The sequence below is a fragment of the Microtus ochrogaster genome, unplaced genomic scaffold (assembly GCF_000317375.1).
Source record: "Microtus ochrogaster isolate Prairie Vole_2 unplaced genomic scaffold, MicOch1.0 UNK92, whole genome shotgun sequence".
NCBI classification, from domain to species: domain Eukaryota; kingdom Metazoa; phylum Chordata; class Mammalia; order Rodentia; family Cricetidae; genus Microtus; species Microtus ochrogaster.
The window spans coordinates 668,856-685,753 of record NW_004949190.1 but is presented as its reverse complement, the minus strand read 5'-3'; the positions used below and the strand labels follow the sequence as shown (position 1 = coordinate 685,753).

At 37.2% G+C, this 16,898-nt stretch overlaps 1 protein-coding gene across 11 annotated transcripts in view; it reads right to left on the bottom strand.

Moving 5' to 3' along the window:
- The window catches only part of Pak3 (p21 (RAC1) activated kinase 3), a 285,220-nt gene that overhangs the window by 97,302 nt on the left and 171,020 nt on the right, over positions 1-16,898 (bottom strand). For all 11 annotated transcript variants that reach the window (XM_026777965.1, XM_026777964.1, XM_026777962.1 and 8 more), the window contains one exon: positions 5,621-5,822. In XM_026777965.1, coding sequence (XP_026633766.1) covers positions 5,621-5,795 — 175 coding nt within the window. In that variant the 5' untranslated portion in view covers positions 5,796-5,822. The remainder of the gene's footprint in view (positions 1-5,620; positions 5,823-16,898) is intronic.

Genomic DNA, 16,898 nt, shown 5'->3' with positions numbered 1-16,898 from the left:
GGTGGCGGGGAAGAGACGAAAATCTTTAATAAATAAATAAATTTAAAAAAAAAGAAAGAACTTTCCTAACACTTGACTATTAGCAACATTTGTATCCTTCTATACATTCTTCGTTTGAATGTTTGATACAATACTTTTCCATCTTCCACTACTTCCTACCCATCCCCTGTTCTTCCTCTTATCCTTTTCCTCTCAGATATCACTTCCTCTCTTTACTACATTGTATACATCTTCCAATACTATATTTCATACCTGTCTTCAATGTGACTGTCTATTGGTTTTAGTGGGAAACCATATTTTTGTGAGCTTTTCCTTTATTAGCCTTGAAATGGGAACATGGGCTTTAGTAGCTAGGGAAAGTGCATCCTTGTCCCACTTTCTTTCCCTTTCAACAGGCTGTCTAGGAGTGGAGGAACAGATACGAGGCTCTTTTCATGGAACATAGAGGACAAGAAAGACTTCCCAAAGGGCAGGCCAACGATCTGTGAAGAGGACTCCCCATGGAGCTAGATGGCTATTTTTAGAGAACTAAGAGGAACGCAAACACTATTCTGGCATTATTGGTCTCTGCCACCTGACTTTCTGATAGCAGAGCATATACCTCTCCATTAGTTGACATGCCTACATATTATTGGTGAAATAATAAACACCTCGTACTCCTGCAAGAGTACTAAGGGCCTTTAGATTTACCACACTAAGTATATTTTATTGTATATTTTATGGATATTAGTAATGGGTATTAACCAAAACATTTGATTAACAAGACCATTAAAGATAGCTGAGCATTTTCTTTTTGCACAATGCTCCCTGCTCTGTAGGGTATAGAGAAGATAGACTATTCCAGGGATTAGCATAACAATGTATTTTTCAATACAATAACAAGAACTATGTTGTGCAATATCTTCTTCACAACTGTGAATATATCAAATTAAAGCCTCACTTTTCTAAAACAATCCATTTGCGAGCCTATGAAATATACATACCAAATGATAACTTAACCCACACAACACACAAGAAAATATTAGCACATCTCTGTTGTCAGGAATATCATGCATCTATCATTTTCTGCATTACAATTAAAAAATAATTTTCCTGATATTCATATACGTTTTAAAGCACAATGAAACTTCTTAATAAAAATGAATGCCATCCCTGGCTTCTGATGAGAGCAACACAGTGTCTTTGTTCCATCGCTAGGAATGCTAATGTAGTATAAGAAGTTTGTTTCTGGCTTTCATTCTTTGCTATGTGGTCCTAGACTGTATGTTTAAATGCTTTAAGCTTATACTGTTATGACTGCAAAAGAGGGCTAGAACAAAGAAAAAGTAATTTTTCCTGATATTCATATATGTTTTAATGATGCCTGAATCACAGACCTGCACCCAGTAAGCAGTAAGCAAATGAGAAATCATCTTTTATATGTCACAATTTTATTTCTGTCCAACTATTTCTTCCTATATCTCCCAGGAAAAGGACCATCATATCATATCATTCACCAGATCACCAAATCATAAATCTGTCCAGATTTCCCCACAAACAAAATACATATGAACTGTGTTCCCTAAGAACACAATCCTTCACACAGGACTACACACTCCCCAAAACGCACCTAAGCTCAAGAGCAGTACAAGACACAAAATACACGAATAGATGAAAAACAGACGTCACACAGAAAGGCAAATTCCAAGTGCACTCTCACCTGCTTTAACTTTTTAACTGATTAGATTGGGGGGAGCTAAGTCATTTTCAGAGTACTTGGTTCTTTTATTTGCCTCATTGCTTTCTCCTTACTGGTTTATTTATAGTTATGTATTTATTAATGAATTTATTTACTCATCCATGTACTTCATCACCACCTTACTCCAAAATGGATGCCAGCTGACACACAAGAATACATAAAATGCAACATAAATATATATATGAGTATATACCAAAAAAACACATACAAAATGGATAAGGATGTAAAAAGGGGGAAATGAAGTTAAGAACATAAAATAGAGCCTGGAACACAACTGATACCTACCAAGATACACACATATCAAAAAGCCTCGTTACAACTGTTACGTATAAACCACACACTTTCTTTACTTTTGAAGTATTCTATAATTGACATACAGATGCTAGTCATGGCAAAAGCTATGTTGAAAAGGTATAAATTCAACAACCTAGTTTCTTGGTTGTATAAGTTGTTAAATGTCATAAATATAATAATAGCTCAAAATTACCTAGCGGAAGTTAATTTACACTTGTAACACTCATGTAATTACAGTTACCTTAAGTTCTCACAAAGATTTGGAAAGGCATGGCAAACTCTATCATCCTCATTTAACAGATGATAAAACTTCAGGCTAAAGAAGCTGCAGGACTGGACCAAAGCCACAGTCATTACTGCCAGAGCCCTCAATGAATCCAGGCCTCCAGAACATACGTTCAGTGCTTTTTGTATTAATTCAAAACTGACTGTGATGTTACTCAAACAGTCACCAAGAAACAGGGACAGAGAAACAATATTCTCTGTTCACCCATGAGGGGCAGGGTCTTAGGCAAACCTGAGTTTTCAAAGTTTAATTGAGGAAATTTTGGAAATAGAAGAGAAAAACATGGACATTAGAAATAAGGTCACAGCTTTTCAAATATCTCATAAATATTTTGCATGCAATAATAATAACAATGTTACACTAAATAAAAGGATTAATGAGAGCTTCCATCACTTAAAATATAACAATGGAAAGCTCTACATAATTTTGTTTAGATCCCTGAGAAGATTTTTCAGGGATGATAAAAACATACATATGACTCCAGTAAAAATGAGAGTGACAGGAAAGCAATTCACAGTGGTGAATTGCTAGTTCAAATCACAGATGCAAATGTTCTCAGAGTCATTGAAATCCCATCCTGAAGCTATAACAATATCACGGATACAAGCAGCATTATTTAATGACTATATTTCTTTGTGAAGATGACTTCTGTCATATCTTTTGGGAAGAAACCCATCCACTTCTCTATTGAGTCCAACGAAGTCATTCAAACTTTGAACGAAACTTACCAGCTACTCATTGAGAGTGTTTAAGTACCACTACCTTGAATGATTTAGGACTTTTTGACGTAACTTCTTCTCATTATAATCTTTAAAAAACACTCTTATAGCACTTAAATCATCCAAGATTTCTCTGAAAGTAGCTTGTTAGATGTCTAGCAATACTAGAAATGGTAACTGATGATTTAAAAGTTTGCCTTAAGATAGCTTCTGGTGATTCTTCATAATATAAGATTCTTCAAAATCATTCAAGTTTTGAACAGGTAATTGTTGATATGAAAAGATACCGATGTTCATCAGTTTTCCTTGGAACATCTTATACTTGTTCTAAAACTAAATGGTTCCCCTTCCTTATAACTTTGTCTTCCAGTCTCAAAACCTCTTAATTATCTTTATTGTCCCTTCTGATAATCGCCTCTGGCATACAAAAACCTCCCTGAGGGGTATCCTATAAAATATCCTATCATATATTAAAGCAAACAAGTTCATATTCAAATTTAGTTACAAAGAGGTTCATCATTCACAGGTTCTTAGTGATGTAAAATTTCACTGCCTTTAGGAGGAGGTCCTGAAAGATGTTCCATTCCTACCTCTTGTCAAATCTTCCGGGTTGCACTATACCACGCTTTTGGCGAACTAGCTAATGCCTTTTTCATTAAGGATACAGCATTAGTAATGGTGTACCTTCAGAACACTAGTACCTTCAGAACTTTTGTGAGACTTTGAATTGTTAAGTGACATATAATTAGCACATCTTACTGAATGGCTTGACCGTACATTGATATACAAACTGAAAGTCAATGTGTGGTTGGTATTAAAGAACGTGTTTACCCTAGAACATGTACGTACTGGCAAACGCATGTGAAGTATCAAATGGATGCTATGAACCAACAGGACTTTTGAACTAAAGGTTTTCTTTCAAGTAGTCTTGTATTTCTCTAAGAAAGCACTGTTCAACCCATTCCTGAATAGGAGATGAAGTCATCCAGGCCCTTCTGTTTGGATGCCAGTTCAATTTGGCTCAGATTGTTTTTCCCTGAGAAGATTTGGATATGCTTTTCTGGAGAATAGCAGTGGTTTCACTATGAGGTCATTTGAAATATTGACACAAAGCAGAAATGTCAACCTCTCTGATATTGCTGAACTCCTGCTTTTCAAAAGGACAAATAGGACTTTTCAAAAACATTAAAAGCGCCGGGCGATGGTGGCGCACGCCTTTAATCCCAGCACTCGGGAGGCAGAGGCAGGCGGATCTCTGTTTGTTTTTGTTTTCCAGAGCTAGTTCCAGGACAGGCTCCAAAGCCACAGAGAAACCCTGTCTCAAAAAACCAAAAAAAAAAAAAAAAAAAAAAAAACATTAAAAGCAAGTACTTTCAAGCACCAAAGATTAGTGTGGAGTCATCCCTTATTCAAGCACTGGGCAAATGAAGCAGATATAGTACAGGGATGCTTTCTTCAGCATCACTATTACAAATGAATTGCTCGCTACATAATGACACATCTTCAATTCTCACACCGCCCTTTACTCGCAGAAAAGGGTTTTCAAGATCCACTTTACTGGCAAACAGGCTTTTAGAATTTCCCCTTATAAGGTCACAGAACCCTTGTGTAGAATGTATTTCATTATTTGTTTACTTCTCTTCAGTCCTTAGGTCACAGGGGAAAGCATCTCATAAACACACAAGAGGCAATACTGTCACTAACAAGCATTTCAGCTCTTATACAAATTGTAAGTTCATTTAACACTGTATAGCACCCCAAATTACCACTTTTACCTTGAAGACGCAGATCAATAATGACATTTTGTTTTCAAAGACATTACCTTTCTTCTCCTTTTGGCCAATTTCAGTGATCCTATGATTACTTTACTCATGTCCTGATCAATAGTTATATCTATCGAGGTTAGGTTTCAGTTTTATGGCAACTAATACAACCTTATATGCTACTTACTAAAGCTTTCAGAGAACCAAGTGTCACAAAGTAGCATACACTATTTAAGCAACAAGCTGTATCATGAATGTCACATGGGTAAATGATTCTTTATTGTGACTTTCATGCACTTGGAACTGACTGCATAGGTGACAACTGGTAGAAGAAGAAAGGAAATAAAAGACTTTTCCATCCTTCCTGTGATTCAGACAGATAACATTGTGGTGACTTGTACACTTAACTCAAAATCTTCAGTTATTGTAAAGATATACAGAAGCAAATCTACCTATACACTCAAATATCAAAAGAGGGACAACTTAGCATTAGGGAGGAATTGTTTTAAATTCTACCCTAAATTTTCAGAAAGCAAGTTGCTGTTTTTACACTCAATACAGTGCTCTTGTGATAGATTTCCTTCAGTTAAGTCTATAAATCCAGTTTATGTGAAAGACAAACACAGCATGTATATTTTCTGGTATCCCATAGGAAGTCAATCAAATGTGGTCCTCTGACAAAAGGCAACCTCTGAAGATGGAGATGGAAAGGTTAATCAGGCTCTGAACAACCAACACTCAGAAGCGACTACCCAAGAAAAAAAGCTACAAAGAAAGAATAAACTGGCCCCTTTTGAATGCCCGGCCACTGATACATTACTTTTATCCCCTCCTCCTGGGAAGATAGAGCGAAGCCTGGCTTTCTTATTCTTCTCTTCGGGGGCCATGGGGAGTGGTTTGGTGCTGTGGTTGAGTGCTGAAGAATCACGGTTGTTGCTGTTCATCCTCAGTGGGGGAGCTGGGGGTTTTTCTTCGTTCTCCAAGCTATCAGACATTTTCAGGTGCAGCTGATTTCACAGCTCCTAAAGGAAAGCAGTGGCAAACAGGAGGTAAGGGAGGTCAAGTCTAATACAAGTGGAGTACACATGGGGAGTCTAGCATCCCCGAAGTAGTTTTGCTCTCATTCATTCACTCAGATTTCCTGTACATTTTAAGAGGCTTCTCTTCTGGGGAGAAGAAATATGCCTCTCCAAAGGCTAACAAGACAATTTATCCAAGTTGAGGTAACTGTGGTCATGAATGACTTTCAGTGTACACACACAAATGTGTAAGCTTCCTTGATTTTACCAGAGCAAAACTCTACTTTCTGTTGTTCGTACACGATCTCTGAATGAACAATTTACTTTTTCTCTAAAAAATCTTATACTGATGATCATTATGGTCAAGTGGCATAAACTTTCTAGACTTTTAAATTGATACAGGCTAAGATGTGGATTGTCAATGGCCCAGAACCACGATTTATTAGCTGTTTTAACACTAGCATGCCTTGGTGTCTGCTTCTTATGTCTATGTACCTGATTTGCAAAATGATTTCTACTGTTTTTATTATTTAAAAATTGAGAAAGCTTTCTATATACATGACAGTTTCAGGAAAGTTGAGGTATACTGTCTTAGCAGATGATGCCCATCTTCTCCCAAGGAAGCAGCTTTAAAAGGTAGGCAGAATGTCATTATGACCAAAGGCAGAGCTCTCGTATGGATGTATGGTGAGATGTCATAATTTTACTCTCTGTCTTATTTCATGTCCCCGAAAAGTACTTTAGTTGTAAAATCTAGTATAGGTTTTAGGGATTTATTATTTACTATGAGTTTCACTTATTTAGGCACATATGTCAAAATCCAAGCACATTCATGTTTCATCCACCTCAGAGGATGAGGTAGAAAAAGTATGACATCTTCAGGAAAATGTTTATGCTCCTGTCTTCTTATTCTAATTCTGGTCCTCCCCTTATAGGAATTGACCCTCACAGGCACAAGCCAGGTCCTTCAGAACGACTTCATGGTTTGAATATGAGAAAAATCAAATGTAGCTATATATAAATTTATATAGTATCACTTATTACTAATTTAAGAATATATTAATTCTCCAAATACAACTTACCACGTGACTCTATGAAAAGGACAATTACTGTAAGTGAACATAGTTGCAGCAACAACAAAGAATATCCTCATTAAATACTGAAATAAGAAATGGTCTGCCACCAGGCAGAGGGGGTACACACTTCAATTCCGGCATTCGGGAGGCAGAGGAAGGGAATACCTGAATTTGAGGCAAGCCTGGTCTACAGAGTGCATTCCAGAGCTGTAACAGAGAAAAACCCTGCCTTAAAAATTAAAACAAAACAAACAAACAAATGTCTTTCCATAATTCCTTTTAGTTTTAGTGATTACAACATTTTTATTGTTTTTAATAAAGAGCTCTGAATTATATGAGGAGTATTTAAAGTTTTTTCTATTTTATGAAATTTTGTTTGTAGAAAAATGAATGCAACTGAAAAGTAACAAAATAAATGAAATTAACCAGACCACAAAAGGTAGATATTATGTTTTATCTCACATGCAAAATACGGATAAAATAAATTATACTAAAGTAGAAGAGAGACTTAGGACAAGGAAAAGGACCAGAAAGAGGGATGAAGAAAAGTAAGAGAGAGGTAAATATGGTCAAAGTACAGTATGTATATGTATCAAATCCTAAAATAAAAGTAATATATGGCAATAAAATTTGAAAATAATTTCCCTATGTTCTAAATTCAATAAATATATACAGTCCATGAAACTTTGCTCCCTCCCCGAGAACAATAGCAATTGTTGGGGAAGGGGCTAGCATTTTCATCAGTGGTAAAGCCACATAGAAGTTGTGCTTGCTCTAGTAAATAACGACCCTCTCACAGTCCAGAAAGAGACTTTAGTTAAAATCAGTGAGGTACACACACAACAGAAAACATGAAATTAGGGAGACTAGAAGAGTTTCATCCCAAGTTGGAGAAGAATGAGAAAGAAGAAAGTGATGAGGGAAAAATAACTAATATTTATTGCATAAATGTGTGAAATGGTCGATTAACAAAACAGGAGGGGGTATTAAGCAATGACTTTTTTCTGCTTGATTGGCTGCCAGTTCCCAATGATTGGCCTTATCTTCATTTGCACAGCTCCGTTTCCTTTTGCTTTGCCATGACTTGCATTATCTGAATGAATTAAGACTAATTCTGTATCTTTTCTTTTTTTAAAAAATTTTATTTATTTATTAAGGATTTCTGCCTCCTCCCCACCACCGCCTCCCATTTGCCTTCTGTATCTTTTCGGTAATCATTATGGTGAAAGCACCTGGTAACAAATGTCTTGTTGGCACTACCAATGACCTGATGAGCTCCGTGTGTCTTGCGTAAGTAAAACTGAAACATGAGATACAATGAAAAAGTAACTATGATGTCAAGGTAAAATATATGCACACTTGCTACTGGTACTAGTCATTATTGGAACACCTGTGTGAAACAGGGCTAATGAACTACGTTCTTTTTTGCGTTTAGACCTTTGGTCCTCTTCAATTTACTCTTCTCCAGAAATGATTGACTTGACCAGTGGTATTATATTTCACTGGCCCAGCTCACAGTTTTCCTTTAGCCACTGGAAAGAATTTGGTATGAAACTGTTCTGGACTCAATACTAACGTCTAAGTGTGAAGTTATTATTACAAAAATATCAGATATGCAACATCTAGCTTGATTTTAAAAACTAAGTGTGTAAGCTACTGAACAGGGCCTGAGTATTTAAATAGCAGTGCCAAGGGAGATTTCTGGAAAGTTGTGTCCCACAGAGATAAAGAGCTCCCATTTTCCGGATGATACATATTTTCTGATGACACATCACTTGACTTGATATGACAGAAGTCAGAAAGACAAGTGTGCTCTCTTTAGAATAGATCTGATCTTGCTTAACAAGGCAAGAGTCTAGGACAACAAGGGTTCTAGGGCAACTATGTAATTTAAAATACTGTGCTCCTTTGTTCTTGAGAACTAGGTGTGGTTTCCACACCTATTTACACATTCCTAATTACAGCACATAAACAAGGAAGCATGCTTACCTACTGCTTCTTTTCAGGTTGCCTGATGACCCCAATGCTATCTGGCCAAGTATGTTTTAGGATAAGGATTAAGGACTACTTGGGATAGAAAACTCTTCTATGCTGTACTAAAATCCTACAACTCAAATTCCAAAACACCAACAAGCTCCTGGTATTCCACGAGCTCTGCAGAGAACCGAGCTACTTTCTACTTCTCAACAAACAGACATGGTTTTAGACGGTATTTAGTTTCACTGGCCTCATTAGAGCATCATCAGAGGGGCTGAAATAACCCTTTACAGAGATGGACATGAGACTGAAGAAAGGGTATCCACTTCCACACTGAGAACATAAAGCATGAGCTAGATACTCTTCATTTGTGTAGACTTTACATATTTTGTTTTGTTTGAACTATCATGCTACTACGTCAGCTCTTCATCAAGTTTTATAAAGTACAAACAAAAGTTATCTTCTTGACATGGTTAACCCAACTTCAAAGAAAGTGCTTCAAAGCATGCTTTTGAAAGAGTGGAGAAAGGGAAGGCATTTACAAGGAAGCCTTGTTGTCAATGTATTTTTCCCCAAGTGGGAGGTATCTTGTACTCTTCCATAAACATAGAAAGAGAGAATACTATTATCTTATGCTTGTAAATAATACCAATTTACTAAGTCTGGTCCTCTTCTGAGACAGCTTTCTACAAAGGACACTATTAATGGATCACTGCTTCAATTTGCCTATGATGTCATTATTTCCAAGATCTAAAACTAAAGAGACTATTTAGTTTGGGATGGCTGTAGGCTTCATTTCAAGTATTATACAAAAGAACTATTATTCTCTAGGAGTGCAATCAAACAAAATGCTTAGTCTTAAGTTTAAATGTTGTTTTTCACTTGCACAACAGAAACTTTCAAGTGAGTGGCACTTTAGATCTAGCCACAGGCCATTTGTTTCACTTTCATATACTTGCCTTTAGAATCGTGGAAAAATAGCTAACACTAGTGTCCAAACAACCACAGTTTACATCCGTTCATAACCTGATTACATAGCAACTACATTTTTTTTACAAAGAATTCAAATTGTTTTGTGGATGATATGTATTTTTGAGCCAACCCTTGTGGAGTTAGTGTTGGCATATGCTCTGTAATTGCAATTGGAATGCATTTTTTGTAAAAATTATTTTATTTCATTATGACCAAAGATCATTCACAGCCTATTTTCAAGCCAGTAGGAAACACTGCATTTGTTTTTCAGGTCTTTTCCTCTCCCCTCTCAGTCTCATACACAAATGTGAGGGCTTGTATCCATGGGGGACTAAATGAATACACACAGCCCTTACTGGCTTGCCTCTTGCCAAAGAAACTTGCAGCAAAACATTTTTAAAGGGACATAGGCGCTGTGGTGCAGGATTAGAAATGGTCAATTGCTCTCATTATTCTCTCATTTTTCCAACACACATTCACCCGATATCAGTACCAGATTAAACTCCCAGGAGGTTAGAAAAGAAAGCCATCAAGTTGTGCAGATATAAAAGTCAAAGTAAAAGAACAGTAATCAACCAGATACTAGAAAACTTGACCAAAATGGATACGGTGATATATATGTTGAATTGGATGCAGCCAAAGATGCCAATTGTGCCCATTTATTACAGGTACTGTATACCAAGTATGTGAAGGAGGAAAAGCCAGAAATTCTGGTCCTACAACTTGTAAGACCATTTATTAAGTCATGAGCAAATAAAATAAATATTTTAAGCAGATATCATGAGAATAAATGTCTGTGTACTTTCAAAACTGATGTAATTATTTACTTGCATATTTTTCCTCAACAAAACAAATGTATTGTCTGCCTCTCAACCAAAAGCCCAGCCTTGCAAATGCACAGCCACATTCAAATGAAAACCCCCAAATCAGTAGCAACATAAACCTATTATCAGACATTGGTGATCACACCAACATTGTTTAATATTTTTTGCATATGAAAGTAAAGTATACACAATAAGACTGGGATGGAGCCTAGAGGAAATATCCAGGGTAAACTCTAATGTTTCTGGTATATTGATACAGATACTGAAAATAGAAGAGAATAATGTTCAAGAAGCTGTGATGACAGAGTTATAATAATCATTTAACACAAGGACATATGAAAGAATATGGATTTTAGGATTGCAGAGGGATAATAGATTTGCAGCAGAATTCTATTAAAACATGAGTGTGTCATCTGGAAGTTCTTTGGTGGGGGAGATTCTGTATAAAAAGAATTAGTGCTGTAGATCAAGGATTAAAATTTTAATGACAGTCTTTAGATTTCAAAGTATTGGATAAGGATAAATTTAAAGTCATCATATGTCTCCTTATATAATTATATCAATATGGAGCCTTATTTTATATATAAAGATAAAATTGCTGCCTTTATTGAAAGGATGTATACACTGAATTGTACTTTGGTGGTGGGAAGGAGGATTCAAGAATTACATTTGCTGGCTTTTTTTTATACTCCACTGGACCCTAAACACACACTTTCAAGATGGTTATGTAAGTGTTCAAGAATAGAACAAACCACATCTTGGTAATTAGCCTAGGTCAACATCAAACCTACTCTATTTTTTATGTATTATTAGCAAATGAACTTACCTAATTCAAAAATTCATGACTGACAATGTGAGAAAACATAGTAGATGATTTATAAGTTGTCTCCTTCTTCCCCACCATCAAAAGAAAAAAAGAGAGACAAAAAAGAAAACAAGAAAAGTCGCATAGCCTTCCATAAGTCTACAAAATCTTATCATGAAAAACACTTCTATGGCAACTTGTATCTGAGTATTTCTACCTATATTTCAGACATTAATTCCAATAGTACTTTATGTCACTGGGGTATCTTATAGAAAAGAAAATGAGCCAAATCTGAGTCCCTAAAATAATCTGGGATCACACTACCACTCACAGACTAAATCGACAAGGTAGAACCCATCCATTAATGAGAGGTAGCTCCATAGGCCCAACAGAGGAGTTCTATCATCTTGTTTCAAACTACATGGAGCCATTCTGCATGCCAGTCCCTCTTAATAAATCATAAGCTCCATGAGGGTAAGAACCCCTTTTTCATAAGTACATGCATTCATATTAAATGAAGCACTATTCATTCTAGGCATTAGTTTCAGCTGTGAGTAGGTCCTCATAATGTTACAGAAATCTACATAGGTAGTTATTGCAAGTCTGGACCAAGAAAGGCATACTTGCAAATACTAGCACTAGTCTAAAGGCAAAGCAGATGGGCATCATTTAGAAGGCAGCGAGCATTGGGTTAACAACATCTCATTTTTAAAATATATAAGTTTGTAATTTCTAAAAAACTTCTATGCTCTGCTCTGGTTTGGGCCTCACATCAACACAGTGAAGAAGGCATTACAATCTCTGTGTACCCCATGAAGAATATACAGAGTATAGGTTAAGTGATAAAGTAAGTTGAAACACAAAATCTAGGATACTTTAAACCCCTAAACTCTGTCTAATTCTCTTTCAACAGCACACTACACAGTATGATAGCAACACGATATATATCCAAGTAAACAGAACGAAGCACACACTTCTCACATACATACTTCTAGCCTCTCAAAATAGCAAGAGAGCGAATGTAACCTTTCCACAGCAACTTACTTCAGGCTGGTACTTACTGGTTTTATTTGCTTCTCCCATCCAAAGGCCCAAGGCTATTCGATTTATTGATAGAACTCCAAAAGGTTTTGTTGACTGATTGTACCGGTTCTTAGATGGCCTTGTTTTGGAGTTTGCCTCTTCTGGGAGCACTCACCAAGAGAACTCTGCTATCAGAGACAGGGGTGTGCTGTTTCAGAGAGCCTCGCCAGGGAGATACCATTACCGTGGATAATGGAGGGAAGCCATTTATAAGATCATTTGATCAGGAGGAGCTGAGCTACTTGTTAGGCAGGAGATTTGCAAAAGCAGCCGGACAGGCAAGGGAGGCTCTAGCTCTTTTTACAGCAGTCTAGTTTCAATCTGAGATTATGCAAGAGATAGCTCACTGATGACATACATACAAGTACACTCACATAGAAAACATTCATGTTCTCTTTCATTCGCACACGCAAATGAGGTCAGCTGTACAGTAGTCCTGTCCCCTGATAACGTTCTTATGAGAGACTTCCATTGTTTTCCAGAGGAACCTGGCACTGAAACCAAGGAATCAGCAGATTATAGTTACATATTTTAGTGTCATGCTGTAAAAATGGAAATCAGTAGGTATACCTCCAGCATCTGAACCTCATAGTCTGCATATATTACAAGGGACAAATAGTTCTTTTTCAAATAACTTCATAAGCCTCTAAATATATGCAGCACCATACTCTATTATTTATTATATATGCTGCATGAGTCATTGCTAAGAAAGTGCTAATGATTGTCTGGTGTTTATTTATATTTACAAACCAATGCATCATTACAGGCTTTGACTCTTCATTGCCAATATCAATATACCTAAGCCAAAGTAAGAAGCATAAAGTACAGAAGCAGAAATAGTTTCAAGGATGAGAGAATAGAAGTAATTACACTAAAAGATACCTCAAAGGAATAGGTGGGAAAAATAAAAGAAAAGCAGAATCCAGTAATAAAACATTTCCGGGTTCTCAAATAGAAAATTTAATATCCTTGGAAACATTCAGATGGAACAAATTAGATGAAGACTAATAGCCCTAGGGAGTATGGTGTAGTGAGTCAATGTCTTGGGTCTCCAGCGTGCTAGCTGCTCCCTCTTACCATGCATGAATTATAATTATCCTCCACAGTGAAACATCAACACATTTTCTTAAATTTAAGCTCGGAATTTCAATTGCTGAATTTCCCAGGGCTTTTTGCATAGCATTGAAACGCTTGGATGCTGCTTGTCAACCTATGACTCACAGCTCATTACCTTAGCTCCTCGTCATGTTCCTAGTTTCCCTGCATGCAGAATGGTCCTGGAGAAGCCAGATGTCAGTGCATGTCTGAATGGAACTACGTGAGGACAGTTGAGATATGCTATTGTTTCTAAACCAAGAACTTGGATCAACTTGGCACAGTTTATATTTTAGTCAAAAGTGATTTCCAATCAGATCTAGGGGTTAAAGAGTGTGAGCTAGCAGAAAATATAGCAACTCTTTCCCCCTAGCTTTTGCCTTTTAATCAATGTCTAAATAGCCACAATTTAAAAAGGCTAAGCATGTGTTTCAGAATCTTATTTGAGAGGTACTAGGAGATATGAAATAGTATCTATTTACAAAGTTTTCAGCTGGAGAGATGGTTCAGTAGTTAAACACGCTTGCTGTTCTTGTAGAGTACTGGAGTTCAGTGTCCAGTATTCATACAATGGTTCACAACCATCCATAACTCCAGTTCCAGGGGATCCAGCAGACGAAACACAGATATGAATAAAATAAATCTAAAATGAAAATATTTTTAAACCATTGTTTCTCTAAAATGTGGAAAGAAGAATGGGAGGGGACGAGACTTACTTTTCATTTATCACACTTCCAAAATAGTCAGATATGAACCTCTACTTGTCCACAGTCCTGCTTAGAAATCCATCATCTTTGTTGCCCTCCCCCACACTACCACCACCAATGACAAGTGCTTTACTTTGAAGAAAAAAGGGGCCACGTGGTGCACTCCTGTAATCCCAGCACTGGAGAAACAGGGATAACAAGAGTTCAAGATTAGCCAATACTACATGAGACCCTATCTCAAAAATAAAATAAATAAATAAACAAACACAACCAGCCAGAGGTTTCAGAAAGCATCATTAACCACACAAACTAATTGTTTAGAAACAAAGGGCATAATCTGAAAGGTAACTTCACAATTGATTATAATGGGCTCTCTACAGCCTTCCTTCAGCTAACATAGGCTCTTCAATGGCAAACTGTCAGATCAAACAAGGCCCTTGGTCTCCTTGCTCTCTGTCTCTCTATTATTTGAGTACAGAGGCCACTGTGCACTTTCAGTAGATATGGCTTGTGATTGGTTCCTGATAGAGCAGATTCTTACCACAGCATGTAGTCGGCTCTGTTTCCCCACTGTTCACACACATATGAAGAAGAGGCTGCTAAAAAATTTTAAACCATTGCCCTTAACAGGAAAACACAGCGGTTAGTGCTTTATTTTTGTTACGTTGAGGTTGACTTTCGTTTCAGGAAAACTTGGGACAAAAACTTACTACCCTTTGAGGAGCTAAGTAGCATGACATTACTATTAAGTACCCCTATGTAACCCACCTGTGTACACGCTCATTCATTTAACAAGTCTTTATCAGTACTGTGTTCCAGGTATCACACTAGGTGATAAGCATAAAAAAATAAGTATGTGGCCCTGAGTGACAGTGGCTGCATATGATTCTTAAACACATACCGAATGTATAGACAACAAGATAACTACCAAGAAAATAATAACATACAAATATTAGTTATTGTTTTTAAAAAACATAGTCTGCACTTACATCCCCATCTATGCCACGAACCTTCCCCCATCTGTGGTATGGCATTGGGTATAGGGAGAATACAGAGATGCATCAAGACCTGTCCTTGTCCGCAAGAAAGGTAGATAGTAGGAACACAATGTGATACGATGCAGGTAGGCATAAGATGCTTCATAAGGAAGAACTAAAGAGAAAGCAGGGTTAATATTCCCAAAGGACCAAGAGGATGACCAATGTGTAAGAGTTCACCAGCATTTGAAAAGTAGGAATCAGCATGTTGTTGTAAGATAAATTCTAGCAAATGACTACTCTCAGTACATTAGCTTATTTTTTTTTCTCTTGGGTTATTGTTTTCACTGGGCTGAAGGATGTTGGTGCTGCATGAGGAAGAAGAAATGTCAAAACTGCATAGAAAGTAGTGTTTTGAAGTGTGAGGTAGGACTCTGGTTCCAGATCAGGTACAAAGGAAGAGACCAATAAGGTCTGACACAAACAATTTAGTACTGAAAACATATATATGAGCAGGGCAGGCATCTAGGGAAAGTGTTATTAGTGACATAATGCTTGGAAAAATAAACTATTCTTTTGTGTTACTTTTAAAATCTAAGTTATACCGTCTTGTGTGGCTTTCATTGGGAGGTAGCTTTTTACTTATTAGATCCTTTTATAAGCCTGAAAAATATCCCTAAGAAGGGAAAACAGACTGATTGTAGCTCTACATCTGGATTATTCTATAATGCTTAAAAATCATTAATTATTCACAAATTTATTCTTTCATTCAGCATTTCCATGGCTGTGGCTGTGCCCACTGAGGACGCTCGGGAAGGAGAGAATGGTTAGCTAAAACTGCCTAGGTGAGCAAGCAAGAGCATTTCCCCTTGAAGAGACTTAAAAGGACAGTCATGGCAGCTTAGTTCAAAGATGCAAACAGGTTGGCATTGTAGGAGAGCGGGGGAGGCTGAAGAAGGCACTTTACAGAGGAAATATATTTGAATTAAATGAGGGAGAGCAAGCAACCAGACCACAGGAAAGACATATTTCAGGCACAAAGAAGAGTGTGTGTTCATGTCCAGAAGAGATCAGAGGAAGACAGGGAAACATAATGTGGAGAGAAATTAAGAAATATCTTCTCCCAGTCTGTGGGTTGCCTTTTTGTCTTAGTGACAGTGTCCTTTGCTTTACAGAAGCTTCTCAGTTTCAGGAGGTCCCATTTTTTCAATGTTGCCCTTAATGTCTGTGCTGCTGGGGTTATATGTAGGAAGTGGTCTCCTGTGCCCATATGTTGTAGAGTACTTCCCACTTTCTCTTCTATCAGGTTCAGTGTGTTCAGACTGATATTGGAGATAGAGACAGAGACCCACATTGGAGCAATGGACTGAGCTCCCAAGGTCCAAATGAGGAACAGAAGGAGGGAGAAGATGAGCAAGGAAGTCAGGACCAAGAGGTGTGCACCCACCCACGGAGACAGTGGGGCTGATCTATTGGGAGCTCACCAAGGCCATCTGGATTGCGACTGAAAAAGCAGGGGATAAACCCGGACTCTCTGAATATGGTGGACAATGAGGGCTGCTG